This window comes from Anabrus simplex, chromosome 9, assembly GCF_040414725.1.
Source record: "Anabrus simplex isolate iqAnaSimp1 chromosome 9, ASM4041472v1, whole genome shotgun sequence".
NCBI classification, from domain to species: domain Eukaryota; kingdom Metazoa; phylum Arthropoda; class Insecta; order Orthoptera; family Tettigoniidae; genus Anabrus; species Anabrus simplex.
Genome location: NC_090273.1, coordinates 131237661 through 131263931, shown reverse-complemented (window position 1 = coordinate 131263931; position 26271 = coordinate 131237661). Strand labels below are relative to the sequence as shown.

Genomic DNA, 26271 nt, shown 5'->3' with positions numbered 1-26271 from the left:
TTAACAATTTTACATTGCTTACAACATAATAAATATAGATATAAAACAGTCAGAAAACAGGTCCTCTTTTCAATAATTTGCTTTTACAGTGTCACATATGGTTCTAACAAGTTTTATAATATGTCATTTGTTAAACAAAACAATGGTAAGATATACATCATAATAATCTTCACAAACCAAATACCTCTTTGTATTTAACTTATCAGAATATTAAGATAATACAAATACCTCTAACACAAAGAAGCCTTGTAAAATGACCAAAGTGGGAATGTTAGTTTTTCATAAGACTTTTCTGGAGGTCAGTTGAATTGACAATACATTTGTGGTCTTGACAGAAGGTCCTCAGAAACTTAACCAATTTCTAAACCACCTAAATCAGCAGCATCCTTTAATTAAATTCACTTTCCAGATGGAAGTCAGATACATGCCTTCCTTTTGTGATGTTCTAATAAGAAAGAAACCAGATGCCTCCATAGTAAACACCATCTTACATAAGCCTACCCACACAAATTGCTATCTCCATGCAGATTCTCACCATCATCCAGCACAAAACCAGGGCTTTCTCATGACACTTACCATGAGAATGAACTGAATTTGTGAGCCATCAACTATCTAGTAGGAGATGGACACACTCAGAGTCACATTCAAGGGTAATGGCTACAATGATGTGCAGATTTATAGAGCTCTGCATTCCAGAGAAATGACTACATAAAGTTCACAGAACAAAGATGTGAAGGGAACTGCCTACCTTCCTTTTATCCACAACACCATGATTGCCATGACCTCTGGAAGCATGATTTAAAAACTTTGTTTGGCACCATCAATAAAATTATTCACAGTTTAGGTAAGAGGAAGGACAAATTGTCCCCACTATTACACCCTGGAATATACAAAATTCCCTGTACTTGCGGCAAGGCATACATTGGCCAAACATGCCGGTCCATTGGTACTCATGTCAAAGAACACCAAAGAAATATCCATTTCAACCAGCCAGACAAGTGAGCAATATCTGACCACGCCCTATTATTGGGTCATGATATCATGTTCCAAGATGTTTGAGCTCTTACTCTCATAAAATATTACAGGTCTAGAATCACATGGGAAGTTGTGGAAAGATGTACAAATCCTAATAATTTCAACAGGGACACTGGCTATCAATTAAGTTATACATGGTTGCTAGCCATTAAAAATTTTGTCTTTCACTTTTTTCTTACTCCTTTTCACAGATGTATCCTCAACGTCATTTTAGTCTGCCCCTATCCCACTATCAAACAATTTTTTCCTTTCTTTTTCCTTTTATACATTTTTTTTCCATATTTAGCTCTATTCTATTCTTCTAGCCTTGTCAGTCTTTCATTGCATTTGATTTTATTTCATTTATTTCTTCTATCACATTCCTTCCTCATCATCTTTGATTCATGTGATGGCCTTACTGTTTACTTCACAACGCACACACATATTGAAGAGGAAACATCTAAACTAGATGGCGTTATCACTTCCCACTCGGGAGGCTAGCAAAAAAAGTTAAATTACCAATTTCTTTATGATTTTAACATAAACAATCCCCTTAAAGTTCCCAGAGAAACATTTAAATCACATCTGTGGTTATGAAAGTTTACTGTTTTACAATATGATTAAGCATATCATCATCATTCATTTTGCTTGTTCAGCTCCAATATACCAAACCAAACCCAACTCCACAGCGCAACAGCCCCGAAGGGCCATAACCTACCAAGCAACCGCTGCTCAGCCCAAAGGCCTGCAGAATACGAGGTGTCGTGTGGTCAGCACAACAGACCCTCTTGGCCATTTTTCTTGGCTTTCTAGACCAAGGCCACCATCTTACCGTCAGATAGCTCCTAAATTGTAATCATGTAGGCTGAGTGGACCTCAAACCAGCCCTCAGATGCAGGTAAAAATACCTGACCTGGCCAGGAATCGAACCTGGGACCTCCAGGTAAGAGGTAGGCACACCACCCCTACACCACAGGGCCGGTTCCAATATACTATGTAAAAATTCATTTTTGTCTTAATCGCTGGAGAATATCTAACGGCAGAACAAGCAAAATACTTGAAAGTGCTCATTTATGGAATGAGATCACTGATTTCAGTGACCTATAATTCTGAATCAGAAACTAATAGTAATGCAGGGCCTTCTTTTAATGTACATTACTCAAAAGGCCCCGGGTATGTTCCGATCCAGATCAAAGATTTTGACTTGAATCTGAGGGCAAGTTGAAGTCCACTCAGCCTATGTGAGAGCAGTTGAATAGCTACCTGACAGTGAGACAGCAAAGCTGGTTGAAAGCCAAGAATAACGGCAAAGATTATTTGTTGTGTTTAAACATGCATCACTGTATAATCTGGAGGTGTTTGACCTGAGCAGCGGTCAAGGTTCCTTAGGACTGTAGCACCATGAAGTTTGCATTTATTGTTGTGGACTCACATAATGTTCAAAATTTGTAGTAATCATTTCAATAATATTTGGTACATTTCAGAAATATTTAGAGATAAAAAAATTTAAGAAATATTCTGTGATAACTTATGAAAACATATTTTTTTATGTTGCAATACCGCATATTAATTTAAAATATTATCCTCCAGGCTAGCAATCCTTCGGAAGGACATTTGATTGCTTTCAAGTCTTGCAAAAAGAAAAATGCTAGACCGTAACGGGACACATGGCCCAATACTTGGAAGGAAGATGATGATGATAAAAAATATCAGGATTGTACTGAAACCAGAGACAATTAGGTAATTCTATGGTTTTAAAAGACATCAAGGAGCTGCAATTTCCCACAGGAGTTCTTTTATGTGTCAGTATGCCTACCAACATGAGACTGACATATTTGAGGACCTTCTATACCATCGGACTGAGTCGGGATTGTAAACATCGATTTGAGCACAGAAGGCTAGCACTGAGCCATTTGAGCTACCCAGCCTGGCAAATAATACTACAGTTTATTCTTTTAACTTGTTTAACCTACATAACATTTTCAAAAACATTTGCATCAAATAAAAATCAATACAAAATATGGACAACAACTTATGTTTTCCATATATATGATAATTTAAAATAAAGTTTAAACCTTGGAAACAAACCTAGCATAATTCTGAATGCATAGGACCAGACTTCTACAAATTTGATCACAACTTCCCCCACCCAGCCCAAAAAATGATACAATTTCAAAACTTTGAGACTGCACTAAAAACATTCCCTTCTATAGTCATATAAATTTAATTAGAATTGGACACATTTTTTATTCTAGCATTGTAAATTTGTAATCTGTCCTAAAACTGTATGAAAACTGGTATAATTCATTCTGGTTAATGCTACTCTGACAAAGATATATCTTTGAAATATGTTTTTACCATTTCTGAAGTCCATTGTCTAACACGGGCACCTACCATCAGTTTGATTAACAGAAGACATTTTCTGCAAGATCACACACACCTAAAACTCTGTTAAAGAGGAGGCCGTCTGGACAGGTGGTTATATAAGGCTTCCTATCGTGACAACGAATGTACGAATCACAGTGTCCTGGTACTGGGAACATACCATCACCATTAATGCACTGCAACAAGATAAAGAGATAATAATCTCCACAAAATATTAAAATAATTTAAACTCATACTAAACTCATGAAAATACCTATACATAGTAACTATTAGACCGAAAGAAAACTTGATAAATAAAATGTATGATCTAACTGCAAACTTTCAAAATTATAATTTTCTTTTATGGTCCGGCTATATGGCTAAATGGTTAGTGTGCTGGCCTTTGGTCACAGGGGCCCCAGGTTTGATCCCTGACAGGGTCAGGAATTTTAACCATAATTGGTTAATGTCGCTGACACGGGGGCTGGGTGTGCGTGTTGTCAATATAATTATTAAATTAATGTAGTAATGGTCCACCTTTCAATGCTATAATATGTAATATCCTAAATTACATTAATTAGGGACTAGTTTTGGCCAGGGCTGACCATCTTCAGCCTTAATGTAAAACATCTTAGAACTAAACAAATGTACATGCACACAATTGACATAAAACAAATGAAACAAATATACGTATACAAACTGACATTAAAAACTGGGATGAAATTATGATTAAATTTGAAAATAAACTAGGTTCTAACATCTTGAGTATGCTCATCATTGAGACTATTTCAAGTATTAATTTATATACACAGAACTGTTAGTTCAAATACTGCTGATCATTAATAATTCAATAGTAAATGGAAACTGGTAAATGTTGATCCCGTAGTTCATCACCAAATCTATTTGAGTGGTGTTAGCCATATGCAAGCCATTGGACACTGCTGTAAATAACCATTAGCTAACTAATTTAAGCACAGACATGAGATCCTGTATTTCTAGTATACTTAAGCTGCTGTATTTGCTTAAATTATTTTGAATGATGGGGTATATTTTGGAGGTTTGTATGCTAGGATACATGTTTACAATATCGAATGAGTGGAGAGAATGATTGGACTGAATGTTAAAAATTTGTAATTTAATTAATTTAGTTATAAGCAACAACTATTTCACTTTTGATAATGTTATTTATCACCAAGAAGGATTGGCTATGGGATCACCAGCCTCGGGTATCTTAGCTAAGATTCACTTGGATTTTTTGGAACACACCAAAATTGAGAATAATAATAACTTTAACAATATACTTTTCTGGGCAAGATTTGTAGATGATACCATAGTAATTATGGATGAGAGCATTGCAAATGCAGCTACCACTCTCAATAATCTAAATAACATTGACCCACATATAAAATTCACACTTTAATCCGAAACTGAACAGAAAATAAATTTTTTAGACCTAACTATTATCAGACACCCAAGCTATTTAAGATATAAGATTTTCAGAAAACCCACCCAAAACAGTCACCACAATCCGTCAAGATTCTTCACACCCCCAAATTCACAAACGAGCAGCATACAACAGCATGGTATACCAAGCCTTCAGTGTTCCAATGTCCAAAAGAGACCTCAAAATGAGTTGAACACTATTCGTAATATAGATAAATCCAATAATCCAATGGATACAACAGTTTCTTCATAGAAAAAATAATCAATAAATATAAATACCGCCCTTCTACCACCTTGAAGAAAGATAAGTAAAACAACTCCTCTCTTTCTATCTTTACCTTCAACAAATAAATCTACTAAGTCACCAACATCTTTAAAAAGCACAATGTAAAAGTAGCTTCAAAACAAACAATTGGAATGCACAAGTCTTACATAATGCCACATCCATAAACAAGTTCAATAGTTATTCAAAATCAGGAGTATACAGGATCATTTGCAACAGTTGTAATTCTTCTTACGTCAGACAGACCGGGAGAAATTTTAATATAAGGTACTCAGAACATGTCAATGCCCTGAAATACAATAAATTTTCAGCTGTATGCATATGCAAATGCATGGTTATGATCACAAATTCATAGACATAAAACAAGATATGGAAATTCTCAAAATCATCAACAAAGGACCCCTCCTTAACATTACCGAAAGCTGCTTCATACATTTAGATCAATATTTCAGCCCAAATAATAATGAAATTTCAGAAAACCCAAATATCCTTTTTGACCTTCTAATTCCCATTTTCAGTAACATCAAACCAACAAGTGTAGTTTTTGTGAATTTATTTTCAATCCATATTCATTAGTTTCTCTGAGTACGGTATTACATTTTACAGGGGCGGGGCGCGGTATTGTTGCAGCGTTGCACAACTCCCAATAATTTTTCACTTGTTTCGTCGTCTTTTCTTCTAATATTTTAGTTTAATAAACCTAGCATATATTCGAAAACATGTTAAAATCAACCATCTTCGGTCGTTCGCTGTACTAATGCTTTGTAACGGACCAACAAACGCTGGAGACTTGGAATCAAACTCAGAGGGTTTGCTTTCCTATGGCAACTCCCTAGCAGACCGCGCGGCGCAATGCACCTCAGCAGGGACGAGCCTGCATAGCACCAGGTAGCATACTCGCCAGTACCGATCTCAGGGAGTTGCACGCGACTAACAAGTCCCCTACCGTGAAACAGTTCCAAATGTCCCCGATAGATTGCGCCACTCTGCGGAGATTACTTCATTCCTACTTTCTCTCCTCTCGCAAAGGTAATTCATTTCCATTTTTTTAATTTACAAATTTCATTTACGTTGCACCGATGCAAATAGATCTTACAGCGACGATTGGACAGGAAAGGGTTAGGAGTTTGAAGGAAGCGACCGTGGCTTTAATTAAGGCACAGCCACAACATTTACCTGGTGTAAAAACTGGAAACCGCGTAAAACCATCTTCAGGGCTTTCGACAGTGGTGTTCGAACCCACTACACCACGAATGCAAGTTCACAGCTACGCGACTCTAACCGCGCGGCCAACTTGCTGGGTAATTTCTTTTCCACGCTATACCAGACTACCCACAATATTACCAACATCTTGCTTCAATGAAAAAACAGAAGGGCAAATTTTCAATTCAAGTGAGGCAAAAGTAGCTGTGCCAGGCTGAGTGACTCAGATGGTTAAGGTGCTGGCCTTCTGACCCCAACGTGGCAGGTTCGATCCTGGCCCAGTCCGGTGGTATTTGAAGCTGCTCAAATACGTCAACCTCGTGTCAGTAGATTTACTGGCATGTAAAAGAACCTCCGGCACCTCGGCGTCTCCGAAAACCTTAAAAAGTCGTTAGTGGGACATAAAGCCAATAACGTTATTATTAAGAGTAACTGTAGTTACAGTGTATAATTGGCCTCTTATTTCCTGGGTTGTAATTGCCAGATATATTACAATTTTACTAGGAATGTAGTTCATTACTTAACGATAATAGAGTTTCTTGTTATTTCTGTGAGCTATAAAAATGTGACACTGAACATTTTGGTGCAACACGAAGCTTCAGATACCACCCGCGCCGCTGACACATTAAATTAAATAGGAAAAGGCTAGGAAAGCAACAGATAGGGAATCTGCCACCTGGGCGACTGCCCTAAATGCAGATCAGTATTGATTGATTGATTGATGTCATAATTCAGTTTTTCATAATATTCAAAGCACCTTTCCTCAACAGCCATCCTTTTTCCCACATCCTTCAGCCCAGACTTAATTCCCCCCTCTCCCCAACCCACCCCCTTCCCGTCACCTCCTCTACTTCAGGACCTTCCCCTCCCCTCTCCTTCCTTTTCATTTGAATCTCACAACAGTTAGTCTGAAGCAAGCACAACAATAGGCCACACACCCCATGCTGTATTGAGAGGTAAGTCTCATATAACCTATGCCATCTAACACATTCTCTCATTCAATTCATTAATGTAATTTTATCTAATTTATTCAGATTAACTTCATGGGCACCACAATGAATTGCAGATTTTACACCATACACAATGTATCTGTGTTATCCACATCTTCATGTGCCATCCTGACAATGTCCAACACCATTTCAGCATGATTTAACAAGTACCACGAGAGCATCTCATTTTATTACTTTGATTGATGATGAAACAACATCTAACAGTTCTCCGTCAGCTAGTGGTTATTTACAGCGGTGTCCAATGGCTTGCATATGGCTAACACCACTCAAATAGATTTGGTGATGAACTACGGGATCAACATTTACCAGTTCCCATTTGCTATTGAATTATTAATGATCAGCAGTATTAGAACTAACAGTTCCATGTATATAAATTAATACTTGAAATAGTCTCAATGATGAGCATACTCAAGATGTTAGAACCTAGTTTATTTTCAAATTTAATCATAATTTCATCCCAGTTTTTAATGTCAGTTTGTATACGTATATTTGTTTCATTTGTTTTATGTCAATTGTGCGCATGTACATTTGTTTAGTTATTAGACGTTTTACATTAAGGCTGAAGATGGCCAGCCCCAGCCAAAACTAGTCCCTAATTAATGTAATTTAGAATATTACATATTATAGTATTGAAAGGTGGACCATTACTACATTAATTTAATAATTGTACTGCACTTACAATTCAATACGGATCAGAACCATGAAGTTTATAACCTATGTATGTGTTGTCTTCTTCATCATTTCATCCTCATCATGATGCGCAGGTTGCCTATGGGTGTCAAATCAAAAGACCTGCATCTGGCAAGCCAAACTTGCTCTCGGACACTCCTGGCACTAAAAGCCATACACAATTTCATTTTACATTTTGTTTTACTAATAAAAATTTGGACAGGGCTTTGTCAGGACTGGAGCATCAAGTTTTGACATAAAATATGTGTAAGCAATAATTTTAATATTTTGCCTGTATTGATGGACGTATCATCTAGAGAAATGAATTTCATTTTATGGGTCTGCATTGAACTTTGATTAAACCAAATTAAAATAATAAGTGAGTTATTCCACCTTTTCAATACAAATTAAATATTGTTTATTACATAAACATTTAATGGGAGTAGTTTCAACCTATTTAAAGGTCATTTTCAACCATATTGCATGTAGAACAGAGTATTTGAAACTGTGGTTTTAAAGATGGTCTTAAAACACAGAAGTTTGACACTATGAAAAGTTGTTTTTAGAAATTCCTGAAAACACTTTTGTTGTAAGAAATTAGTTCACTTAGCTGTAGGAATATACAAGACTTCATCCTTATAATATTCTTCATAGTATTCAAGAGTGTAGGTACAAATCAAAATTCACAGTCTTGATGAGATGTGGAAAAGGGCATATATGCATAGTGTTGTTGTGGTTGAGAAGAAAAAGTATTTTGATGTAGGCGCCGCTGTGGTGTAGAGGTTAGCATGATTAACTGCCACCCCCGGAGGCCCGGATTCGATTCCCGGCTTTGCCACGAAATTTGAAAAGTGGTCCGAGGACTGGAACGGTGTCCACACAGCCTCAGGAGGACAACTGAGTAGAGGGGGGTTCAATTCTCACCTCAGCCATCCTCAAAGTGGTTTTCCATGGTTTCCCACTTCTCCTCCAGGCAAATGCCAGAATGGTACCTAACTTAAGGCCACGGCCGCATCCTTCCCTCTTCCTTGTCTATCTCTTCCAAGTTTCCCTTCTCCCAGAAGACCCCAGTTCAGCATAGCAGGTGAAGCCACCTGGGCGAGGTACTGGTCCTCCTCCCCAGTGTTATCCCCCCGACCCAATGTCTCATGCTCCAGGACACTGCCCTTGAGGTGGTAGAGGTGGCTTCCCTCACTAAGTCCAAGGGAAAAACCGACCCCGGAGGTAAACAAACTAAGAAAGAAAGAAAGAAAGAAAGAAAGAAAGAAAGAAAGAAAGAAATGATGGATGTAACTCACTTTTTACATTCTTGGTTTGTAAATTGATGTTTTATTCCACCTAATCAATACATATATTGTTTGCGAATACGACTAGTTTTGACCTATGACTCGGTCATCTTCAGCTATTCATTTACACAAGTTAAACTAAAATAAAGACACAATCACTAAATAAATGGGGTTTGTAAACCATGAGATAAAAGTATAAATAAACTGTGAAACACTTTAGTCCACATTAAAATTCTTGAATTTTCACTTGACTCTAGTCTTCTGAAATAATGAGAATAAACTAATTTTAAAACTTGATAGGAATGTTCCAATTGTGTACAGGTTGTGACATACAAATTGATAATGTTTTAAAATAACCAAAAGGTTATGTACAAATTACAGGCAAACAACCTGATAAAGGTTGTTAAAAAGGTTCAAGAATAAATAGTTTAAATTGAGCTGCGAAGAAATTATTTAATCTAGAACACATTGAGTCTTATGAGAGTAACATACATATCACTGTCTATTGATGATCATTAGAGCCCATATTTCCCTGCAAATGCATGTTTTTAAATAAGCTGGTTACAATTCTCAAACATTGCAAATATTCGTTTCATGCCTTAACGATTCCAAATAACCATTCTTTTGATGTAGATGTTGATTCCCATAGGGAACCTAAAATATTTGTCCTGAATGAGCAAATTTATAATACCAATATAATGGTCCGTTATTTGACATTATAAATTTTCCAGCTAACTCATTCTTGGTTGCCTGCGTTTCGCCCTCGTGTGCTAAGTTAGGCTCATCAGTTGGGACTTAGCACACCACCCAAGATGCAAGGCTAGTGCATACCATGGAGGCCACTACATAGGCTATTTGAAGCCACCAGCAGTGCCAATGCACTATGAGAGCTATGTCTGTAGTGGCCTCCATGGTATGCACTAGCCTTGCGTCTTGGGTGGTGTGCTAAGTCCCAACTGACGAGCCTAACTTAGCACACGAGGGCGAAACGCAGGCAACCAAGAATGAGTTAGCTGGAAAATTTATAATGTCCAATAACGGACCATTATATTGGTATTATAAATTTGCTCATTCGGGACAAATATTTTAGGTTCCCTATGGGAATCAACATCTACATCATTTGATGGCCAGGCAGGCATCTATTTTTGGAAATGAGACATAGCGCTCATAGTGCATTGGCACTGCTGGTGGCTTCAAATAGCCTATGTAGTGGCCTCCATGGGAGGCTCCTATACACAGGATCTCAAATCTGGGTAAACCTCAAGTGAACTCCACAATTCGTCGCAGAAGACACTCCTGTTATTTTTGATCGGCCGGGTGGCTACACATCTTTACTTTCCACTCGCGCCGAGCCAACAAAGCATATAGGCCGACTCCTCGTTGGATGTCAGCCTCCCTACCACCAACCACCATGACGACCACGACCATCACCACTACCTTTGCGACCGCTGCTCACACCTTTTCCTCGCTTTCCATCACAACTGTTACGTCGTCCCATTCATCGCCGCTTCTATCTACCTCTCTCCCCGCGCTACCTCCTGTTGATCCACCTCGACTATTACGTATTCCTCCCCGCTACTTCACCCGCCCTTCTACGCTGTCTACATCTGCCTTGCCGACCACGACATCACCGCCACCACTGTCCGTCGTAACAGCAGCAGCCGCTCATCAACTTCCAACACCATCAGACACATCAGCCACAAACGAAGTCTTCAGTTGCGTCGTCCGCGGCGTAAGCCCACTCATCCCGGCAACCTACATTGAAGAACAACTTCGCCTTCAAGCCATACCCGTCAAGAGGGCATTCCGTATCTACAACTCCACCGGTCCGACGTATTTAATCCGACTTCAGCTTTCCAGCGCAGCAGCCGTCGCCCACCTGATCTCCAGCGGAGCACTTCTCTACGGCCGTCGTCATCCCGTCGAACCCTCTCGCTCACCTCCCCGCCCTAGATATCACCACTCCACCTCTCGTCGCCATACCCGGCCTGATCATCCTCCCTTCCAACGCTCTATCTATGTCCGTCCCACTCCTTCTTCTGCTAATATCTCCCTCCCACCACCACCGACCCTTGAACATCTCCGACACCTCACAACTGTCCTCTATCACATCGCTTCAACACTTCACCACCTTACACTCCCACGAAACTTCCTTCTCGACACTCTTGTATAAATCTCCAAATTTTCACACCGTTTTTCCCTCTTCTTCATTTGACACCTCTCACTGTTCTCTCCACATCTCCCGGCCCGAGAGATCGCGACACGATCTAGGGGGCCCGCCCCGTCCTTCGGGCGGGGAATGAAAGCTCTGCAGCAGCAGCAGCCTCCATGGGGGATCTCCAAGAGGCTTTTAACATTCAAGAGCTCTGGTTGGGGACACGACGACTGCTCTCCTCTGCTTCAACGCAACGCATATTTTTTCTTCGGCCGGGTGACTGCTCAACTTTACTTATCACCCTGCCGAGACAACAAAGCATATAGGCTGGCACCACGTAGGAGGTCGGCCTTCCCACAATGCTCTACACCTGCCTTGCCCGCAACGTTCCTCTCGTCTTCTCAGACCAAGATGTCCTCGCTGCTCTTCGTCCGGCGGGTGCCTATGGTGCCTGCCGGGTAGTCGACGACGAAGCTCAACCACTATCCGATGTACTTCTCTATTTATCCACTCCAGCCGACGTCTCTACCATCATCAAGAATGGCGCACGCATCCACAACCATCTCTATACAGTTGAACCTACTCCAGAGGATCTTTTGGCTGAGCTACCGGACACCGACGACCCTCCGCCTGGAACCATCGATCCGCCCGCTACGACCACACCACCTCCCTACTGCTCACCCCCGCCCCCTTTGTCCTTCCCTCCTGTTACCTCTGCCACTACTCTAACCACTGCTACCTCCACCATTACCACCTCAGTTCACACCTCCTCTTCCCTTCCTATCACTACTACTGTTACCACTCATCCTTCCCCTCTCATGACATTTCCGTTCCCCTTACCTCCCTCCACTGACCCCACACACCCCCAGCGCTCATCACTTCCGTCATCTGAAGAGGGATATTCCCATCAAGATACTCCTGGCAACTTGGCACAGCCACCATTGGTCCCACCGCCTTCCACCAGCACTACCACCTTTAGCTGTGTCGTCTGCGGTGTGGAGCCCAGTCTTCCATCAGCATCTATCATCCAAACACTCCGCCAGACAGGGATACCAGTGCGCCGAGCCTTTCGGATCTATAACTCCACTGGACCCACCTATCTCGTCCGCCTTCATCTGCCGACTGCTGAAGACGTTGAACGCCTCATCGCCACCGGGATCCACCTCAACGGCCGTCATCATCGCATAGAACCATCTCGCTCACCTCCACCACCTTCATCTCATCCCTCCACACCTCGAAGTAGTCCCCGGCCGGCCCCACCTCCCCAACCACCTCCTCCATCATTTCATCCTTATCTCTTCCCGCCCCCACCTCCTTACTTTCCCCCACCTCCCTCTTTTGATATCCTTCGCCTTCTTCTAACTTCGCTTGTTAGCTTCTCCTCCTTTTATAACACCCTTGCCCTTCATTTATTTTCCTCTCACCTTGTATAACCTCTCTCCTCTTTGTTCACAGCTCATTTTGACATAATCACAACTGTATTCTCACTTCAATAAAGAATAAATACTTAGGAATAGACGCATTTCCCCTCCCATCTCCTAACTTTCCACATCCTTTACCCACCTCCTTCTTCCATCACATCTCCCCAACCCGCCCGCATCTCTTGGCCAGAGAGAGGGCGACACCCTCTAGGTGGCCCGCCCCACCCCTTCAGGGTGGGGAATGAAAGCATTTAAGCAGCAGCAGCAGCCTCCATGGGGGGATCCCATCTCTACAAGTGGAGGGAGATCGGATCACATCACCAAACTCTGAAAGTGGACTGAATAGCCCTAAAAACACCCCCAAACATTTTTCTTCGGCCGGGTGGCGCCACACCTCTAATTACGCGCCCAGCTGACCCAAAAAAAGCACAATTGGCCAGACACCAAGAGGAAGTCGCCCCCCCCCCCCCCCCTTCCTAATGGACTATACTTGCATTGCCCACGATATTGACCCAGCAATTCCAGCAGATGACATCCTTACGGAACTTCGCCCCACAGGCGTCTACGCTGCCGCTCGACTTTATAATCTCGACAAACCCACAAGAGAAGTACTATTATATTATCTAGTGCTAGAGGACGTCTACAGCGCTCTAGACATTGGGGTCTATATCGAAGGACAACTACATCAAGTGCAAGATACCCCAGGGAAATTACTCGACCGGCTAATGAAGGAGTACGCCACAGCCACCCCCACTACTGGCACATCACACCCACAGCAGTTGCTCTCTCCTTACACCTCCCAGACCACCACCACCACCGTCACCACCACTACTTCCACCTCCTCTCATTTTACCTCCAACACCCCTACCACCACCACAACTACTACCCACCCCTCTCCCAAAATAGCATACCACCCCCCACCCTCCCACGCTCAGGGCCCGCAGGAAGAAGTAACAACGCCGCCAAATGAAGCAATAGCAATTCAAGCAGACAATACACAACCACCAACACCAGATAATGTACGACCGCTAACTTCACCACCCAGCCAGAACAACCTATACAGCTGTGTTGCCTGTGGCGTGGAACCTAACCTACCACCAATAGCTATCCTCCAAGAACTCCAAAAAGCAGGAATCCCGGTGAAGAAAGTCATTAGGATCCACAACGATGATGGCCCTACATATTTAGTACGCCTGCAACTACCAACGCCCGAAGACGTCCAGCGCCTCATCACCCAAGGGATATACCTCAACGGCCGACATCTCAGGATAGAACCGTCCCGCTCTCTGCCCCCAACTCCTAACCAACATAAATCACCCCGCCACCGCACACGCCCCCGGCCTGCACCCCCTCAGCAACCTCCCAGTCCACACTTCCGTTTTCCACCATTTTCACCCAGCAACTATCCACCACTCGCACCTGCAATCTTCCCACTACCCCCTCCTCCATCTAACCTCCTAAGTCTCCTACTCACCTCCCTGGTAAACTTCTCATCCCTGTATCACGTCCTAGCACTTCACATCCTCCCCCACCTCACGAAACCCGTCACTTCATCACATCACCATACGCAACCTGGTTGTAAAATCGCTCATGTAACTCTCATAAACATCCATAAAGCTCTGTATATATGTATGCAACTTTGTCAATAAACACAGAAAATGTAAATCTGTCAATAAAGCGCTAGAGAACCTACACTTCCTTTATCCCATCTCCTTTACTTATTCAAACCACCTTTTCCCCATCTCCCTCTTTTTTCACTCCTTCTCAACCCCGTCATCTATCCTGGCCAAAGAGAGGGCGACACCCTCTAGGTGGCCCGCCCCACCCCATCAGGGTGGGGAATGAAAACTTGCAAAGTAAGTAAGTAAGCCTCCATGGTATGCACTAGCCTTGCGTCTTGGGTGGTGTGCTAAGTCCCAACTGACGAGCCTAACTTAGCACACGAGGGCGAAACGCAGGCAACCAAGAATGAGTTAGCTGGAAAATTTATAATGTCCAATAACGGACCATTATATTGGTATTATAAATTTGCTCATTCAGGACAAATATTTTAGGTTCCCTATGGGAATCAACATCTACATCATTTGATGGCCAGGCAGGCATCTATTTTTAGAAATGAGACATAGCTCTCATAGTGCATTGGCACTGCTGGTGGCTTCAAATAGCCTATGTAGTGGCCTCCATGGTATGCACTAGCCTTGCGTCTTGGGTGGTGTGCTAAGTCCCAACTGATGAGCCTAACGTAGCACACGAGGGCGAAATGCAGGCAACCAAGAATGAGTTAGCTGGAAAATTTATAATGTCCAATAACGGACCATTATATTGGTATTATAAATTTGCTCATTCAGGACAAATATTTTAGGTTCCCTATGGGAATCAACATCTACATCATTTGATGGCCAGGCAGGCATCTATTTTTGGAAATGAGACATAGCTCTCATAGTGCATTGGCACTGCTGGTGGCTTCAAATAGCCTATGTAGTGGCCTCCATGGTATGCACTAGCCTTGCGGCTTGGGTGGTGTGCTAAGTCCCAACTGACGAGCCTAACTTAGCACATGAGGCCGAAACGCAGGACACCAAGAATGAGTTAGCTGGAAAATTTATAATGGCCAATAACGGACCATTATATTGGTATTAACCGTTCTTTTTTCCTGCATGTTTGCATGTTTTGGCCTTATTATGAGAAAATTCATGCATAGTGCATATTTTGAATATTTTGGATTTACTAGCGAATATTTGGCACATATATGATGTTAACTTGCCTTTTATGAATGTTGGTTTGCAGAATTTGGGACTCTTTTTTTCATGTTATACAATATGTCTATTTCTAAAAGACGGAGAGAATGTATTCCCGGCATCGTATAAGACAACCAAATTTTGTACAAAAGGTAGAGGACCTATAATCCAATTAACCAAACACTTTCTTATCTGTTGCTTGAGTAAACATTGACGTAAGGCAGAAGGACCCATGCCAATCTCTGTAATTCTTAGGAATAAGCTGCCCTAGTTATGCATTTTTATAAATCAAACCATAAATTGTGCATTACTCATTAACAGCTCATTTTTTATCTATGTTAGATGAGCAAAACAAAACGTCACTTCTGTGATGCTGCGTTACTGAGCTAGCAGCTTACAAAGCTTGGTTTTGCACTGAATCCTCTTCCGTTGTTATCTTCGATTTTCCTACCTGGATCTCTAGTTATCGCAGCAGGCAGTCATTAACAGTTATTGGGGACATTCAAATGTGTCTGTCATTATCGTACAGAGTAGTAGTTGCGGGAGCTAGATATAAGTTGAACAAAATGATCCGTCAAATCCTGATTTTGAATTTGTCAAGCTTGTATAAGACGTATTGTGGTGAAAATGCAATAGATGTACAATTTAACTTCACTTTGTCCCATATGTCTTCATTTAAGTATGCACCTGTCACTTCTTGTGACATAGAAAGATCATTTTCTGAGCTTAAGAAGGTGCTGACAGATAAACGGATGAGCTTAAATCAAGACAATCTGGAGAAATTCGTCATTGTACAATGTTTCAAAAGGAACTGAATTTTGATAGTGCATATTTTCCAGTTTATTGTGTATGTTTTGCTATATGATAGTGCATGAATGCATGCATATTTTGAGATTTGATAGTGCATAGAAATCCGGGCTCTAATGATCATAATATGAATCTTACGTATGTAGTTCATAAAACAAATAAGTAGCCAAAATGATCAATCAACAATGATGGAATGTTTGAAGGATATCCCGACATTCTTAAAGTGAGTTTGCATTTTTCCTTAAGGGTGTTAAATGGGGATATGCTTCGAGGTCGCTGTGTGACACCTGGTCCAGCTGTCAAAGACTCACTAACTCAGTATACATATCATTAACTTAGAATATGTACCACATAATAAAATAGGTATTGTTGAAATAAAGCACATAGACCAGAAACCAGAGGGAAATCTTGACATCCAGGTAAGAGAAAGCTTAAACATAGATTCGGACCACTACCTCTCGGAGATCAAAGTAAGATTCCAACCAAACAAACCCAAACAAAGAACCAAGAGGAATCTTAGAATTGATACAGATACTCTGAAACAAAACAAAGATACATATTGGGAAAAATTATCAGATGAATATGAACAGCTGGGAAGAGGTCAAGAAGTCAATGTTTAAAGCAGCTGAAGGTTTGGGGAATCCAATGAGAAAACAAAAACACAGGTGGTAGAATGAAAAGTGATGAGGCTTTGGACAGAAGACTACAAGGATGGAAGAGGCGGCATTACAACAAAACCGAGGACAGATGGGAACTTTCAGGGAAGTGAGGAAGAAAACAGCTCAGATCATACAATCACAGAAAAGAAATTATGATAGAAGTAGGTTGGATTAGATAGAAGATGATTTTCGAAAGAACAACACTCGAACAATTTACAAAACCTTCAAAGAGGAACTACAGGGATACCAGCCATTAAGATTGTGTTTCAAGCGGGAGGATGGTAGTGTAGTAACGAACAACAAAGAAAATTGCCAGTTTCTTGCATATTACTTCAAAATGTTGCTGAATTGTGCATAACCTGTGGAAAGATTGGATATGAAAAATCTATCTCAGGATAACTAAGATTCCAAGCCACTGAGTCAGGAAGAGATCAAGGAAATAATAAGTGAGCTTATCACCAGGTGAATGTGGAATTATTGCAGAAATGTGGAGGTTTGGAGGAAAAACTGCAGCAAAAGTAATCCATGCCATCACAGAAGAAATCTCGAGAGATGAAATGATCCCCAATGATTGGAAGTGTGCTCTTATACACCTACTTCACAAGAAAGGTCTCCAGACAAACATCAATAACTATAGAGGCATCTCTTTACTCCCAATCACATATGAGATACTCTCTAAAGTACTAATGAGAAAAATTGAAGAACAAGCAGACCATCTCGCTGGTGAGTACCAAGCTGGATTCAAAAAAGGAAGATCATGTGCAGAACAAATATTTAACCTGAAGTGCATTCTCAGAATAAGAGCTTTGAGAAGCCAGAACACCGTGGTAATATTTGTTGATTTTAAGAAAGCGTATGATTCAATTGACAGGCAGACTCTATTTAATGTCCTAGAGGAATTTGGAATTGACAGGAAAACAAGAATGTTAATAAAACAAACCCTGACAGAAACTTTCTGAAAAGTCAAATGCTTTGGTGAAATTTCTGAACCATTTGAAATACAATCAGGAGTCAGACAAGGGGACTGCCTACCACCAATTCTCTTTAACATTGTTCTAGAAAAAATCATTAGAAGATGGGAAAAAGCTTTGGAAGTGAAAGGAATAAGGGGAATACATTTAGGGAGGAAAGGACAGAACTTAGAAATTAAGTGTTTGGCTTTCGCAGATGATCTTGCTCTCTTGGCTCACAACCAAGAAAATGCCCAAATTATGCTGAGTACTATACATGAGATCGCTAAGAAAACGGGTCTCAAAGTCTCATATGAGAAGATGGAATACATGGAATATGGACATCAAGGGGAGAGACACATAAAAGTGAAGCTTGGGACTGTAAAAAGAACTGAGAAATTGAAATATCTAGGGAAATTGATAGAACCTAACAGACTGGATAAAGAGGCAAACAGGGCAAAAATTAGAAAACTAGAATTAGCTTAAGGTTAACCCAGAACAGATACAACAAAAGAGCAAGATCTTACAAGGTCTTACTACAGCACAGTGGTAAAGTCAGAGGGTCTCTACACTTCAGAGAGCCCGATAATGAATAAAAAGGGTGAACTTCAAGAACTTGGAAAAAAGGAGAGGAGAATCTTACGGAAAATTTTAGGGCCACAAAATAATTGCTGATGGGGAGTGGAGAAATAAAAAAATCATGATTTCTACAAATACACCAAAAAAATCACTGTCACCATGCGAAAGTGAAGGCTAAAATTCTATGGGCATCTAGAAAGAATGGATAAGAAACAGCTAAGAAAATATTCAAGTACATCACTGGACTGAAAGCTTCGACGAAGTGGTTCAAAGAGGTAAAAAGAGATGCAATAGAATGTGGACTTAAGAATGGATATTATTCACAATAGAAAAGAGTTCAGAAGCTGAGTGTACAACATCAAAACATTCCAGGAGAAACCACCAAGATGTAGACCCAAATTAGTCATATCTGAAAAGAAGAAGAATAATAAGAATAAGAAGACGACTTGGGTTCAATGCGGTCTATGGGAGACGAAATTCGGAAACAAGGAGAAGAAAGTGTCTACCGTAGTCAGAACGTACTTGAAATTCTACTGTTGACACTTTATTTCTTAATTCTCATCTTCAAGATGACGGAGGTTCCGGGTCTGATTCGCGGCAGGGTTGGGAATTTTAACCATAAATGGTTAGTTCCCCTCACACGTGGACTGGGTGTATGTGATGTTTTCATCATCAATTCATGCTCATCATGACACACAGGTCACCTACGGGCGTCAAATCAAAAGACCTGCACCACGCCTCTCTAAAGGCCACACGGCACTTATTTATCTTCAAGACAAGGTCAATGTTCATTTGCGGACGTGGGCTTGCCATATTATGTTTTATTTTGTTGTCCTTATAACGCCACAGGCCTGGGACTTAATATACACGTACAGTCCCCACATTAGTCATAATGTTGTAATTGTAATGTCTGCAATATATATTGTCTGGTAGTTGTGTAATTGTTTTGTGGAGTGCCTCAGAACGTGCAGACTCTCTTAGCCAGGGCATTAGCCATCCATGCTAAATCAAGTTCTGCTGCTTGTCTCTGGTGTCAAGAGTTCAAGTATCAGTAAGGTAAAATATTTTTATGTTTTCTTATTCTTACACTAATTTATATGGCAAGTTACAAAACTTCCTTTGTTTTATTTATCATGCCACTACTGACAACATGTGGGCTTATTTGTGGCCCTGAAAAGGGGCGTTAGGTGGTCCTCTCAGTAAGCGGATCCTTTATCACCACTGTGCAAGGCCTCTTCCAGGCGTCTGGCCTGTCACCACCTGCCAACTTGTCCCAGGCCACACTAACAACATCCCAAAAAGGATTGCTCATATATGGCATGGGATTGGACAAGGTCTCCATTGCTACATATTGCCTGGTAATGATAAGTTGCTCAGTTTTGTACAACATTCCTATTCCACAAGAGTTTATCCAACCCCAACAAATAACAGATACATGGCCTGGGTACTCATGCTTCACAATGTATGCTGGATTGTGTCAGGTGCTGAAAGAGTGGAACACGTGTACTGGCCCATCATTCACTAAGGAAAACGTGCTCTCATCAGAGAATATGACATCTGACCAACCACATAGTACATTGTGCTTGGCTTTTGTTTCTTAGCCACTCACCAGGATTACACATGGCAGATGCCGCCCACCCTGATCGGAGGGTCTGCCTTACAAGGGATGCACCCGGCTAGAAATAGCCACACAAAATTATTATACCAGGATTGCAATCCTGCCTCATGAAGGCATCTCAAGGCCGTCTTTCAGCTGTTACGAAAACATGCAGCCTGGCATACCTGTACGTCATTCATGAAGAGGATCGAATAGGCCTCAGCGATCAAGTGATTGCCCTGTTACCAGTTCGGTAAGCAATGCATCGCCGTACTCTGTGGGATGCTGTTGCATCATCCAGCCTGTTAGATTTGCTTGTTCATGAGAGAAACTACCCGCTCATGGATGTGAGGGCCTTGGTGTGCCATATTTGTTGATAATACACCTGTGTGCGTTAAGTCAGGAGCAGATTTCTATGGCAAGTCATATTTGTTCTAAGAGCTTTATTTTGGTTTCTATAAAAACATACATATAAGTCTTCAGAAGGAAATTGTGGGGTATTTATTTTGCCTTAAAAGTCATATTTTACACCTCTCTGATCTTGGTCATATTGTTGCTTAATCTATATAAAATACTGTAACATGACTTACTGACCGACTGACTCATCATTACCGAGCTGAAAATGCCGAAGCTATAAATATGAAATTTGGTCAGCAGCTTCATTTTTTAATGTAAGAAAGACCCACTAAGAAATGATTTTTCAAAATTGAACCCTTGTAGGGGTCATAAAGGGGTTCAAAGCTTATGTTAACGCAAGAAATTTCATTTTTTTGTCCGTATTGAACTGAGAATTACAATAAATAAGTTATTGTATTGAAAAGGTGGATAGATAAAGTTTATTTATTGTAATTCAAAGTTTATATAGAGAAATGTTATTTAACGTGTCTATTTACTTAAATCCTGATAAAAGTACTTCGAAATGTAAATAATTAAATTTTTTTTTTAATCAACCCCTAAAGGGTATAAAAACTTGTATTGGAGATCATTGTAAAGCAAAAACTGCTGAAGCTATAAATATGAAATGTGGTCAGTAGTTTTTTTTATAATGTAGAGACTCAGTAAGAAGGAATTTTTTGATGTTCATTCCCTAAAGGAATTTTTTTTTTTTTACAATAATTGTCTTTACGTTGCATCGACATAGATAGGTCTTATGGCGATAATGGGATAGGAAAGGACTGGGAGTGAGAAGGAAGCAGCCATGGCCTTCATTAAGGTTCAGCCCCAGCATTTGCCTGGTGGGAAAATGGGAAACCACGTAAAACCATCTTCGCGGCTACCAACAGTGGGGCTCAAACCCACTATCTCCCGAATGCAAGCTCACAGCTATGTGACCATAAGCGAATGGCCAACTCGCCCAGTCCTAAAGGAATCATAAAGGGTTGGGTGAGCATGCTTACTATTAATGAACTTCCGTAATTGGATTGATATATTTACTAGAGGTTTAATAATTTCAGCCTACCTGCTGGGTGAAAAGTTATATTTTCCATGCAAACATGAAATGCTATACATGTGAAATTTATCCCCACTTTTACCAAACAACAGTTAGGTTAACTGCAGCATGGTTAAAGTGTGCATTAATAGCTTCCTTCTGTGATGTAGAGACTTGCTAAGAAGGGACTTTTCTCGGCAGTATTGGGTCGTTCAGTGGGAGGCAGTAGCCTTGAGACACAATATCACAAGTGCTACAACCTCAACAAGCATATGCTGCTGGGTATAACATTTCTACATTCATAACTTTCTGATTTTCCGTACGTATTGTAATTTCTGAGTACTTATGTGTATTAAATTGGTAACATTTTTGGCATTCTAATAAATGAAAAAATGAGTATGGTTATTAAAATGTTGAACATAAATGGTGCAATGATGGCACATACAATCATTTCAATTATTGATGATGGAGATTGCCTGTTTAGGGCAATATCCTTTGTTTTATATGTCATTCAAGCCTTGGTCCGAGAGGTACATGAAGAGAAACTGGTTCTTATGGTGAGTCACTGGGAAGATTTTTCTATGATATAAAATGATAGTAATTGCAATAATTATAGCAGTTCTGCCAACAAATTCATTGATATGTTGTGATTTCATACTTATGGAGGTTCATGGGAATTAATGGCAGCCGGACAAATATTTTTGACAATTTTCAAAGTCTATCACAATGAAGATAGTGGTTCTCGCGGTAAGTCACTAGGAATATTTTTCTATGATGTCACATGATAGTTTTTTTTTTTTTACAATTTGCTTTACGTCGCACGGATACAGATAGGTCTTATGGCGATGATGGGACAGAAAGGGGCTAGGAGTGGGAAGGAAGTGGCCGTGGCCTTAATTAAGGTACAGCCCCAGAATTTTCCTGGTGTGAAAGTGGGAAACCACGGAAAACCATCTTGAGGGCTGCCGATAGTGGGGTTCAAACCCACTATCTCCCGAATACTGGATACTGGCCGCACTTAAGCGACTGCAGCTATCGAGCTCGGTGATAGTGAGTTTTGGAAGAGCAAGAAGAAGTTGGTGAAATTGAAAGTTTGAGTGCCAGTGACATTCTTTGATGAAATATGCAAGACTACTTTTGACGTTGAACGGTCTTTTTCCTGGTATTGTGTATTGTTCCGAGACAACCGACATCGGTTTGTGATGGAAAACTTGGAAAAAGTTTTCATAATTCATTGCAATAGTGAACTCTTTTAATCCACCACTGCCTCAGCAGGACTGGTGAGTGATTATTGCAATTCTGAAACAAAATATTTTTGAAATTTTATACATATTTTTCCATTTTTAGAAAAATTTTAAAAAAATTACTAAATAAAAAATATTTTCAAGTTTTTTAGCACATAAAAATCTGTTCCCTAGTAATCAGAATATGCCTAAGTACTGTAGAATTAGGTGTAATTATTTTATCAGTCAATATCTTACTGGATTCATTGTCATGAAATCCTTGAGTAGTAACCAGTATTTCTTTTCCTCGATATATACAGGGTCCGGCAGAAACAATCTACCACTTTCAACGGTTAGTAGCATGTACGGCCCTGCAGTGGGGATAAAACCGAGCAGGGTAGTGTGTAGCAGGAAGGATGCCATTTTAGTTACTATGGAGCGTTGGACCGCGTCGCATCGCGCTTATGTGACTGGAGCATATTTCAAAAGTGGTGACAGTGTGGTAGCTATGCAGCAGAAGTTTCGACAGAAATTCAATATTAGGAGACTTGGAAGAGTACCAGAATGCCACACAATTCTGAGGTGAGTTAGCAGTTTCTTGCTACTGCCAGTGCCATGAATAAGAAGCCACCGGGAAAGCCAAGGACACTGCGGACGCCAAAAAGCATTGAGAGTGTACGGAATGCTATCAACAGGAGGCCTAGACCTTCAATAAACAAACACGCTGCAGTTTTACACATGTCAGACAGAAGAGTTAGCCATATTCTCCACAATGATTTAGCTTATCATCGTTACGTACAGTGTTCGCGGGAAGAATTATCTCACGTTTCGGGGACATAACCGTGGCTGGCTAGATCCCGTGATTTGAGTGCTTGCGATTTCCTTCTGTGGGTGTACCTCAGGAGCCAAGTGTTTACATCACGTATCCCCAACTTAGAGATAATAATAATAATAATAATAATAATAATAATAATAATAATGTTATTTGCTTTACGTCCCACTAACTTCTTCTACGGGTTTCGGAGACGCCGAGGTGCCAGAATTTTGTCCCGCAGGAGTTCTTTTACATGCCAGTAAATCTACCGACACGAGGCTGACGTATCTGAGCACCTTCAAATACCACCGGACTGAGCCAGGATCAAACCTGCCAAGTTGGGGTCAGAAGGCCAGCGCCTCAACCGTCTGAGCCACTCAGCCCGGCCCAACTTAGAGACTCAGAGGCGATGCATTCATGAAGATGTCCAGGCAATTCCGCCTGAAATGCTGGTGAAAGTAATGGACAGCTTCGTTCGTCAACTTTATGTGTGTATAGCAAGGGATGGTGGTCATCTCCATTCGAGACGGCAACTTTTACTTACAAATGTTACACAAGTTTTAATCCATGGTATTGACGGTCTCACTACACTGCTTAGCACAGTGTTTTCATTTTAACAGTCAGCAAGTTTTATCTGACAATCAAGAACGACCTATCAGACAAGAGGACTTTGTACCTCAATAAGTTTTTAATTCACTAATTATGATTACTGTCATTTCACTTCATCATGATTTTTAATTTGTTTGTGTTATGTAATAATTTATTGTTCTGCTACTGAAGATGGCCTTGAGAATAGGATGAAACATGTATAGACTTTGTTTCATCTAACAGATGAATTGATGTATATTGATAAGGAGGATTTTATAAATACTTTTATTTGTAAAGTGACAACCGTCAATACAGAATGAGATTTATAACTTGCAACCTTTTAAACGGTGAAAAACTGGCCAACCCCATCAAAACAAACAAACCAGTGAGTCAAAACCTGCCATCTTCGCCACCAAATCGCGATGAAATCAAATCAAATACCACATAAAGAAACTGAAAAATAACAAGGCTCCTGATGATTGCGCCATGATTGCGGAACTGTGGAAACATGCCCCAAAAGAAGCAATTGACATCCTACACCAAACCATTGTCGATATATGGGAAAAAGAACAACTACCAGAGGACTGAAAGCTAGCTTTGATTCATCATTTACACAAGAAAGGATATATAAGAGATGTGAACAGTTACCGTGGTATTTCTTTTCTGTCAGAAGCCTACAAGATCCCGTCACTATCCATCCTTGAAAGACTAGAACAGCAAGTTGAACACAAAGTCAGGGAATACCAAGCAGGTTTTCGGAAAGGCCGATCAAGTGCAGAATAAATACTTAACCTAAAAACCATAATAAGATACCATATGCTGAGAGGTCGAACCTATCTAATGACATTTGTTGACTTCAGGAAAGCATATGACTCCATCGACCATGATGTGTTGCTTAACATACTTGCAGTAATGGGAGTCAAGCTGGCAATAATAAGGGCAACGATAACTTATAAGAAATCCAAAGTAAAATTCCAAGGATGTCTGTCTGAACCCTTTGAGATCAACACAGGCATTCGACAGGGAGATGGGCTGTCACCTCTTTTGTTCAATTGCGTACTTGAAGAGGTAATACAGGAGTGGCAAAAGACGTTAAAAGAAAGAAACCTTCACAAACCCTTAAAGATTGGGACAAAGAAAAACGGAGTGGAAATAGATTGCTTAGTGTTCGCTGATGATATAACCCTCATGACAGAAAATTGCGAAAGTGCAACAAAACAGATCAATGTGTTGAAGGAAGTAGCATAACAAACAGGTTTACAAATTTCTTTTCAAAAGACAAAAGTAATGTCGAACATCAGAGATTATACGGCCCAACTAAACACCAACTATGGAACGAGAAACCGTGTTAATAAATTTAAATACCTTGGGGAATGGATCCAGAAAAATGGACTTGACAAAGAGGCCATAGCAGCAAGAATCAAGAAAATGGAAGTCGCTTTTCAAACTACCCAGAACAAATACAACAAAAAGTGCTTTTCTCTGAACACAAAACTTCATCACTACAACACTGTCATCAAACCAGTATCCCTGTATGCTTCTGAATGCCTTATCCTGTCTGAGAAATGTTTGCTTGCGGATTTAGAGAGGGAAGAAAGAAAGATCCTACACACCATACTTGGCCCAAACTACAGAAATGACATCTACATTAGAAAATTCAGGCAAGAAGTATACTCTAAAATGGAGGAGATCACAGACACAATCTGTAAAGGCAGAGTTTGCTTCTGTGGTCATATACAACGGATGGCAGACTCTCGATGTACGAAACGTATCTTCAGTATATTTGACTCAAAACCAAAAACGGCAATGCCATGGTACATTAATGTCAAGAAAGATCTTAAAGAACTGGGCATACAAGCAGAAGATGCACAAGACCGAAATCTTTTCAGAGCAGTCATCAAGACTTTTGGGACTTTCTGGGATGAAAAACGAGCAACTAGTGCGAAATGGACAGAAGAACATTGTGCTAAATACAGTGAGCTAATGAAGACGATGTGGATCAAGCGATAAATGAACAAATGCCAGAATGTAAAGTGAGG

General features: G+C 40.5%; 1 protein-coding gene across 1 annotated transcript in view; it reads right to left on the bottom strand.

Annotated features, from left to right (window-relative positions):
- Positions 1–2768: 2768 nt before the first annotated feature.
- LOC136880977 (protein obstructor-E) overlaps positions 2769–26271 on the bottom strand; it is a 52867-nt gene continuing 29364 nt past the window's right edge. The window contains exon 5 of the mRNA XM_067153545.2: positions 2769–3575. Within this exon, the coding sequence (XP_067009646.2) occupies positions 3420–3575 (156 nt within the window). The 3' untranslated portion in view covers positions 2769–3419. The remainder of the gene's footprint in view (positions 3576–26271) is intronic.